The sequence below is a fragment of the Lactuca sativa genome, chromosome 3 (assembly GCF_002870075.4).
Source record: "Lactuca sativa cultivar Salinas chromosome 3, Lsat_Salinas_v11, whole genome shotgun sequence".
NCBI lineage: Eukaryota > Viridiplantae > Streptophyta > Magnoliopsida > Asterales > Asteraceae > Lactuca > Lactuca sativa.
The window spans coordinates 313,790,112-313,799,684 of record NC_056625.2 but is presented as its reverse complement, the minus strand read 5'-3'; the positions used below and the strand labels follow the sequence as shown (position 1 = coordinate 313,799,684).

Below are 9,573 nucleotides of genomic sequence, written 5' to 3'. Positions count from 1 at the left end.
ACTTAATCAAGAAATTAGCCAACTAATCACCACAAACATATTTAAACTCATGAACTAAAACATACAAGTAGTGATAAGATGTTAAAACACAAAACATTCCCATAAAGATTTAAGAACATGTTCATGGATTCTTCAACATTCAACAAAAGTTCAAAGGATTAACCGAAAGTCAACCAAAATTAGTTTAGCCAAGCATGGCTAAACACAAAGAAACAAAGTTAGAGAAATTTGTACCAAACATTAAGCAAGAATCAAGAGGTAAAAATATGATGTTCTTCAAGGGTTCTTGGCCTTCAAAAGTCTCCAAAACTCCAGAGAGAATCTTCAAAAATCGGATGTCCAAGAGTATGCAAAAGATGGGCACCAACCTTCCTCAAATAGCTCAAAAGAAGGATTCCCGAAATTGCCCCTGCAGGGCCTTGCGCGACCCGCGTGCTGCTGCGCGGGTGGGTTGCGCGGGTGGTACCTGACATGGGTTCCTTTGAGATTTTGGGCCTCTAAAGCATATCCCACTAGCCCAGATCGAATCCAATCACCTCCTAGCCCATTTTCTTCAAGTTTTTCTTCATTTAAAGCCCAATTTGACCTCTCTAAATCCTCCAAAGCTCGTGAACTCGCCCGATTAATAATTTTCATACGCTTGAATGTTCCCCCGCATCTTTCAAATTTAAAGCTCAATTCTTCCAAGCCTTCAAGCAATTGACAAGTCCACCCCATGAATCACCTTCATAGCCATCAAGCATGAAATCTCCAATTCCCTTCAAGCCCAATCGCCTCGCAAGAGTGCCGCCCCGCTAGTTTCCAAGAAAATCTGCAATAATGCTCAAGAAACTAGAAAGTACCCCGAAATGGTCATAAAAATAACAAAAGGGAAAATATGCATGAAAGTTAACTAAAATGCGAATGAAATGTACTAAAATAAACTATAAAAATAAGTAAATAAAATGAAGCTATCAAATCACCCCAAGCTTAAACCTTACTTGTCCTCAAGTAAGACAAGACTAAATGAACTTGGGATGAACTACCCTAGAAATAAAAAGAATGGATAGAACCATGGAACCTGTTCGACGTTAGTCAACATGGTCAGAATTGATTTCGCTGCTATCTCACAACTTTTTCATCCGATGACAATGGAACCATAAACCACAGCCAGGACAACTCCTTTAGGTGAGTAAGGAGTGATGAGCAGTCGCAGCCTCAATGGAACATGTATACAATGAAGAACATCTGTAGTAGGGAGAAAGCGACTGGATGGGCTCGGGTGGAGCTCTTCTTTAAGTGTACACTCTGATCTCACATTTGCCGGTTTCTCTCATGTGTAACTAGGTTTAATCGCTCGGGCACCGTTGTAGGAATCAGTTCACTTAGTGTTGGCCCAAACCTCCCGTAGTATCCGACTCGACAGTCTCCTAACATCACCAATTTGCGAAAAACAACTTGATCTATATACACTAAAACATACCTAAATAAATGAATATCAAACGCCGGGTGACCAAAATGTTGGAAGATTTAGTTCAATAATTGAACCGGTCACCCTTCTCAGATTTCTGCAGCTGGGAATTTGTCCACCATTTTTTTTTTATTTTTTTTTATTTTTTTTATTTTTATTTTTTTTTTATTTTTTTTTATTAATTTTTTTTTTTTTAGTGATAAAACCCTTTGACTCAAAATTTGGTTCCCAAAGGTGTGTAGGTGGAACCGAAAGGGTAATGATATAATCCGAATGGCCTAAGTGTGAAAATTACCATGTGTGGAGCATAAAGATGTAATGTAAGCTCCTCTTCAAATTTGTGATTTTTTTTTTCAAAAATAATGAAAATGTCCACATGCGGACTAAAAGACTTCTCTAAAATCCTAAGAAAATCGCAAAAAGATATGGTGATGTAAAGGGACCGGATATAGATTCTACTCGGGGACAAGCACCAATGCTTCATCCTAACAGTTCAAACATGATCAAGTGTGATCCTCTCCGCGGTAGTGACCGCAAGGCTAAGAACACCCATTGCTATAGTATATCCTACAGTTGTTAGTATTGTATGCATAATTCTTCATGAAAACTACCTGTCCATGATCACTTACCCCTTTAAGCTACCAGCATCTGATCCCAAGTATGAAATCCCAAACTGCAGCTAGTGGTCCCGGTTCGATGGGTGAGATAGCAACAAGATCCTGGACCAATAATGATACAATAACTATGAACCTGTTCCATGGCATCCAAGAGAGGTGGGAATAAACAGACAACAAAAATGCATGAATGCTAATGTCTTAAGCTAAATGTTATGCAAAAATAAAAAGTAGAAAAGAAGAAAATAAAATCTTTTTAAAATTTAATAAAATAAAAAAAGAATGAATGCAAATTAACTTAAACTAATATGTTTTGCAACCTAACTAAAAATGCATGAAAAAGAGTAAGAAAAAAAAGGGAAATGCCCCACCCCAAGCTTAAGAACAAGCATTGTCCTCAATGCTTAAGGAAAGGGCAGAAAGGACCTAGATCGGGGGGTCGGGCGGCGGGAAATGCCCGTGGCGATGGTGGTAGTCCCACAGATCCTGGAGCTGGCGGGAAGTGTGAGAGGAGGACTGCTCCAATCGATCAACACGGCTTGCCACATCTAGAATGGCTCTCGAATTCTCTTGCATTTGGGCGTCGATACGCTGCACCGTGGAGAACATTGTGGCAAATTGGTCAAAGAACGTGGGGGGGAAATATGGTGGGACTTCGTGTCCCTCCTGCTGATGCGGCTGGTCAAAATGATGTGGAGGGGCCTGGAATTGATTATGCTGAAACATCGGCTGCTGCATCGAAGGCTGGTCAAAATGGTCCTCAGCTTTGGGCATCTCATCGTCCTCTTCTTCATCTTCTTCCTCTTGTTCATCTGCATCGTCACTGAATTCTGGGAATACACCTGCTTGGGTCAACTGATCTGGAGGAAGCCAAGTGTCGGGGTCGTCTGTATCGAATGAAGAACCGATCCAACTTGGCAGGATGTAAACCGGGGCTTTGTCAGAGTCTAACCAATTGTACGTGCGTGTTCCCCGATCGAGCAACATCTCCATCCGGATGAGAGTATCACAATCTAGCAGGAAGTTCGGTGGGGTGTCGACAGGTATGTACTCGGGGGTCGGGAAGTCTAGGCCGACGGCTCGACCTATGATCGTGATGAGTCCCCCGATGAAAATTTCCCCCGAGGAACGTTGGCGTATGGAGTCACATTTGTCTGAAAAGAAGCCTGAAAAACTGAGGGAGAGTGCATGCCTCATGCTTCGGAGGAAAAATAGCTCACATCTGTTGATTTAACCGGGCTCGAGACGCCCGAAGATACTCGTCGTAAGGACTCGGTGAGCAATTCGCCAACAGGGGTGAACGATGTGCTTGGCTCGCTGTCGGCTTGGGTTGAAGGTTGGGAGACCGGAAATTTGCATCCAGAAGTTTGCATCAGGGCAACGCAGAAAATCTTGGTACTCTTGACTTTGGGGGTTGATGCGGAACGGATCGTCTATACCCATGATAGAATCAAGCTCTGCGTATGTGAGTCTATGATGCTCCCCTTTCAACTGGAATGTGAGGACTTCCGTGTCATCATCTCGTGCATATGTGCTAAGAAATTCCATTGTGGGTTCCTCGTAAGTTCTGTCACAAAGTCGAAGAAAACCACGCCAACCGAGTTTTATGAACAAATGGTATACACCATCATGCACCCCAAGCTTTTTCATGGACTTTTTATGGTAGAATTTTGTCGGCCGGATTGCGCGACCCCGAAGATTGGAGCGATAGGTTTTGATCTCAGCATTTGTAAGGGAAGGATCGCTTCCCTCTTCTCCTCTTTTTTTCCGTTTACCGGCTGCTTTGCGTGATGGACCGGCGGTATCTTTTTGCGGGTTAGGATCGATCGATGATCCATGGGTGCGTGTCCGAGCCGTGGTTTTACCCATTTTCGAAACCTACAATATCAAAAACAACTTCACCAACGTAACCCCTCACCTCACCACTCTCAAATTAATGCAACTATCTTTAGACTGAACACAAAAAAAATCCAAGAAATAATGACACCCAACTTTGACAATGTAAAATTGTTCCAACAACAACACTCGGTTAATTTGATAATCCCAACAAAAATTCGGCAGCAATACGAGACAAAATGAGGAAATCCCAACCAAAGTTTAAACAATTTTTGAACAAATTTCCAAACAAATTAACCAATCTCAACCTTTCTCAAATCAATGTTTCCAAATAAACCGGGCAACAACTAACGATCTTAGGCAATTTCCAAAGCATAATTGAATGCAATTACTGAATTGAAACAAAGCAAGGTAATAAAAACCAAGGAAAGAGAATACCCGTTTTATCCCAAAATTGAACTTGAACCCGGAATCCGCTACCGTGCACCCCAAGCTTTGGTTATTCGTGGGCGCCTAAATGCAAGAGTTGTTCATTGAACGGATATTTTCAACTTGATTTGTGTGAAAAATCCGGCGGCGGCGCGTGGTGGCTCAAAAATTATGGAAAATTTTTTTGTGAGATTTTGAGGTTTTGTTTGGTTAGATGTAAAGATCCCCGAAAAAGAAACACTTTGGTGGTGTCGGATTTGCGAGAGGTGGTGGGAGTTGGCCGGAAAATGGCCGGAAAGCGGCGAGTTGGGTGGTGGTGGCGCCCCTAGACCCGGCGATGGATCGGAGTAAACTTCAGGTGGGGTTTGTAGAGCACGGAAAATGGTGAAGAATGGTGGTGGTCTCGTCGTATTCCGACCGGTGGAACTCCGGGAAATCAATTTTTTGTGAAAAGTGGGTGTATGTGTTCTTGAGAGTTTGAGAGAGAATGAGAGGGTTTTGAGAGAATGAAATGAAGAAGGAGAGTTGCTAGAGGTTTTCAATCCATATTCAAGTGTGGTCAACACCCGGTCAATGTTGGTCAACTCATTAAACCACCTGGTCAACGAAAGTCAAAGTTGGTCAACAAAATAGGGGATATTCGTCAAAACAGCACGCGGGTCGCGCAGAGGGGGCGCGCGGGTCGCGCACATGTTGCAGTTTGGATTTGATCTTTGTTGCATGTTGGAGACCGGCCGCGCACACCAGCCGCGCACCTATGCACGGGTCGCGCACATGTTGCAGTTTGGGATTTCGATCTTTGTCGCGAGTTGAAGACCGGCCGCGCACACCAGCCGCGCACCTATGCGCGGGTCGCGCAGATCCCTGCTCCCGGAAATCGATTTTTCTCTGTTTTCTTCTGTTTCTTCACTAGTTCTTGATCCCAAATGCCCCAAACACCTAGGAACTCTTGGTTTCTTCAAAAATGACTTCAAAAGACACATCAAAACATTTTCAAAACTTCTTTATTCGGATGTAGAAACACGAAAGCATAAAGCTTTTCCAAAAATGCCCCTTTTTAACGTCTTAGGCGAGACGTCCTTCTAGCTTGGTTCAACACACCGGGACATCCAAGTGGATGATTTCAATAACACTTGCATTAAAACCTTCATAGAATGGCTTTAATCGGTGCCCATTGACTTTGAAAATTTGTCCCGTTTCTTCACTTTGGATTTCGACCGCTCCATGGTCAAAAGTCTTTATTACAACAAATGGGCCAATCCACCTTGATCTTAATTTGCCCGGGAATAACTTCAACCGTGAATGGTAAAGTAAGACCCTATGTCCCGGTTCAAAATTCTTCCGGGTGATGGACTTGTCGTGGAAGAGCTTCGTTTTCTCCTTATAAATCCTTGCGTTTTCATAGGATTCGTTTCTCAATTCTTCTAGCTCTTGGAGTTGAAGTTTCCTATGCCTTCCAGCCTCGTCAATGTCGAAATTGCATTTCTTGACCGCCCAAAATGCTCGGTGCTCTAACTCGACGGGAAGATGACAAGGTTTTCCGAAAACCAATCTGAAGGGCGACATTCCAATCGGGGTCTTATAAGCGGTCCGATACGCCCATAAGGCATCGTCAAGTCTCAAACTCCAATCCTTCCTTGTCGGGTTCACCGTTTTTTCTAGAATAGACTTCACTTCACGATTCGAGACCTCCGCTTGACCATTCGTTTGAGGGTGATAGGCAGTAGAGACACGATGAGTCACGTGATACTTCTTCAATAGAGCCTCCATCATTTTGTTGCAAAAGTGCGTCCCTCTATCACTAATCAAAGCCCTAGGCACACCAAATCTCGCAAAAACATTAGACTTTAAAAACTCAATAACCGTTTTGGCATCGTCCGATCTTGTGGCTTTGGCTTCAACCCATTTAGAAACATAGTCAACCGCGAGTAAAATATAAGCATTGCCAAATGAGACGGGAAATGGGCCCATGAAATCAATCCCCCATACGTCAAAAATTTCACAAACAAGGATTGGGTTTTGGGGCATTTGGTTCTTTTGCGAAATGTTTCCCGTCCTTTGGCACCGCTCACAACTTTTGCAAAACATATAACAATCGCGTGACATGGTTGGCCAAAATAATCCACACTCAAGGACCTTTCTCAAAGTCCGGCTAGGTCCGAAGTGTCCCCCACAAGCAAATTCATGACAGAATTGCAAAATGGATTGGTGCTCTTGTTGGGGCACACATCGCCTAATGATTTGATCGGGACAATGTTTCCACAAATAAGGTTCATCCCACACATAGTATTTTGCATCACTTTTCAACTTGTCTTTTTGAGCACGTGTGAATGTGTCGGGATAGCTTTTTGTGACCAAAAAGTTAACGATATCGGCATACCAAGGAATAGATTGAGTAAGGGAAAAGAGATGCTCATCCGGAAACTCGTCCCACAATGGGAGAGGAGTTTCATTTGAAATGATCCGGCTTAGATGATCGGCAACGAGGTTCTCGCATCCACTCTTGTCTCGGATTTCCAAGTCAAATTCTTGTAACAGTAGGATCCACCGGATGAGTCTCGGCTTTGCATCTTTCTTCGTCATCAAGTACTTAAGTGCTGCGTGATCCGAATACACTATCACCTTGGTACCAAGTAGGTATTGTCTAAATTTCTCCAAGGCGAACACTATGGCCAATAGCTCCTTCTCCGTGGTAGAGTAGTTGCTTTGAGCATTGTCTAGTGTCCTTGATGCATAATAGATCACGTGGGAGGCCCTCCCATTCTTTTGACCCAAAACGGCGCCTATCGCATAGTTGCTTGCATCACACATGATCTCAAAAGGGAGATCCCAATTTGGTGCTTGCATGATGGGAGCGGATGTAAGCAACTCTTTGAGCTTGTCAAAAGCTTCTTTGCACGCCTCATTGAACTCGAAATCGACCTCCTTTTGCAAGAGTTGGCACATTGGTCTTGTTATCTTTGAAAAATCCTTGATGAACCTTCGGTAGAAACCTGCATGGCCCAAAAAAGAATGAACTTCCCGAACACAAGTCGGATAAGGTAAGCTTTGAATAACATCAATTTTTGCCTTATCTACCTCAATTCCTTTTTTAGACACAATGTGACCCAAAATGAGACCTTGACTCACCATGAAATGACATTTCTCAAAATTCAAAACCAAGTTTGTTTCGATGCATCTTTTTAAAATTTTTGTGAGGTTAATCAAACATTCTTGAAAGGAGTTGCCATATACCGTGAAATCATCCATAAAAACCTCAATTATGTTTTCAACATATTCCGAAAAGATACTAACCATACAACGTTGGAAAGTGGCCGGGGCGTTACACAATCCAAATGGCATTCTCCGGTAGGCAAAAGTACAAAATGGACATGTAAATGTCGTCTTTTCTTGGTCTTCCGGTGCCACCGGGATTTGGTGAAAACCGGAATACCCGTCGAGACAACAATAATGAGATTTCCCGGCCAACCTTTCTAACATTTGGTCAATGAAAGGCAATGGGAAATGATCTTTTCTTGTGCTTGCATTGAGTTTGCGGTAGTCAATACATACTCTCCACCCGTTTTGCACACGAGTGGGGACCATCATACCTTTGTTGTTCTCGACCACCGTGATTCCCGTCTTCTTTGGAACGACTTGCACCGGGCTCACCCACTTGCTATCCGAGATTGGATAGATCATCCCCGCATCAAGAAGCTTTAATATCTCTTTCTTCACAACTTCCATCATTGGCGGATTTAACCTTCTTTGCGCGTCTCTACTTGGCTTGCATTCATCCTCCATTAAGATCTTGTGCATACAAGTGGAGGGGCTCAAACCCTTGATATCCGCAATCGTCCAACCCATGGCTTCTTTATGCTCCTTCAACACCTTGAGGAGTTGCTCTTCTTCGAATTCGGTTAAATGAGTTGAAATGATAACCGGAAGGGTTTCATTCTTTCCCAAGTAAGCATACTTCAAATGTTGAGGTAAGACCTTCAATTCCAATTCGGGTGGTTGAACAAGGGATGGCGGCAATTTTGTGTGAGTTGGGGGCAATTCAATTTGCTTGACATCTAATCTTGTGAATTTTTTCATCTCCATTTTACTTACCAACTTCTCAACTTCCGGATCCAAAGAATAAAGCTTTAATTGTTCGGCTAGCTTCCCACAATCGAATCCTTTGCTCAAGATCATTTTCAACATATCACCGTTAGACAACTCAAACAATTCTTGAGTAATTGGCTCAACAACATCAACAAAGTACAAAGATGACACGTCACTAGGATATCTCATGGCATCACAAATATTAAAACTTATTGTTTCACCATCAAACTCCATTGTCAAACTTCCCGCATACACATCGATCTTTGTCCTAGCCGTCTTCAAAAACGGTCTCCCAAGCAAGATTAGAGCCGATTTGGAGGACACTTGCTCATCTAGATCAATCACATAGAAATCCGCCGGGAAGACTAATTGGTTCACTTGCACTAGGACATCTTCTAAAACACCTCTAGGAAAGACACTCGATTTATCCGCAAGAGAGATTATGACACCGGTTTCACTTAAGGGTCCGACATTTAATGATTCATATACCGAATAGGGCATGACATTGATAGAAGCACCAAGATCAAGCATAGCACTACTAAAAGTGATATCCCCAATCTTGCAAGGAACCGTGAACATTCCGGGATCTTTGCATTTGGGTGGAAGTTTCCTTTGTAAAACCGCGGATGCGTTTTCATTCATCAAAATTTTCTCATTTCCCTTCAACTTCCTCTTGTTGGTACAAAGTTCTTTCAAGAACTTTGCATATCTCGGGATTTGCTTGATTGCGTCAAGTAGAGGGATGTTTACTTCCACCTTTCGGAAGGTGTCCAAAATCTCTTTCTCCTCCATATTCTTCTTTGAAGTTGAAAGTCGGGAGGGGAACGGTGGTTGAGTGACTATTGGTGTTACTAGAGGGGCAGCCTTCTTTGGAACTCCGGCTTGTGCATCATTCTTGATCATAGGTACTTCAACGGGAATAACTTCTATCTCTTCCTCTTCTTCCCTCGACTTCTTCTTTGAACTACTTTCTCCGGCTTGTTTGCCACTTCTCAATGTCACTACATTGACATTTGGGTTCTTTTCGGTTTGAGAAGGGAGTTTACCACGGGATTCCAACTTGCTTATGGATGTAACTATATCTCCCATTTGTGCTTCAAGGTTGGAGATACTAGTCCTTGTTTCTTTTTGGAATTGGTGGGTACTAGTGGCTAGAGA

General features: G+C 42.9%; 1 protein-coding gene across 1 annotated transcript; it reads right to left on the bottom strand.

The window, feature by feature from the left end:
- Positions 1-4,430: 4,430 nt before the first annotated feature.
- LOC128132967 (uncharacterized) lies at positions 4,431-7,461 on the bottom strand. Its single transcript, XM_052769988.1, has 5 exons — positions 7,061-7,461; positions 6,543-6,679; positions 5,431-6,407; positions 5,104-5,297; positions 4,431-4,926 (listed from the first exon to the last, which is right to left on the bottom strand). The coding sequence occupies exons 1-5, from the start codon at positions 7,459-7,461 to the stop codon at positions 4,431-4,433; spliced, it is 2,205 nt and encodes a 734-aa protein (XP_052625948.1).
- Positions 7,462-9,573: the final 2,112 nt, after the last annotated feature.

What these genes read in the sequence shown, in the direction of transcription:
- LOC128132967 (XM_052769988.1), bottom strand. Translation starts at nt 7,461, where the DNA reads ATGGTGAGTCAAGGTCTCATTTTGGGTCACATTGTGTCTAAAAAAGGA. An exon ending in GCGATGTGTGCCCCAACAAG is followed by an intron (nt 6,408 to 6,542) that starts AGCACCAATCCA and finishes ATATGTTTTGCA; the next exon opens with AAAGTTGTGAGCGGTGCCAA. An exon ending in GAAATCCCAAACTGCAACAT is followed by an intron (nt 4,927 to 5,103) that starts GTGCGCGACCCG and finishes TTCGTTGACCAG; the next exon opens with GTGGTTTAATGAGTTGACCA.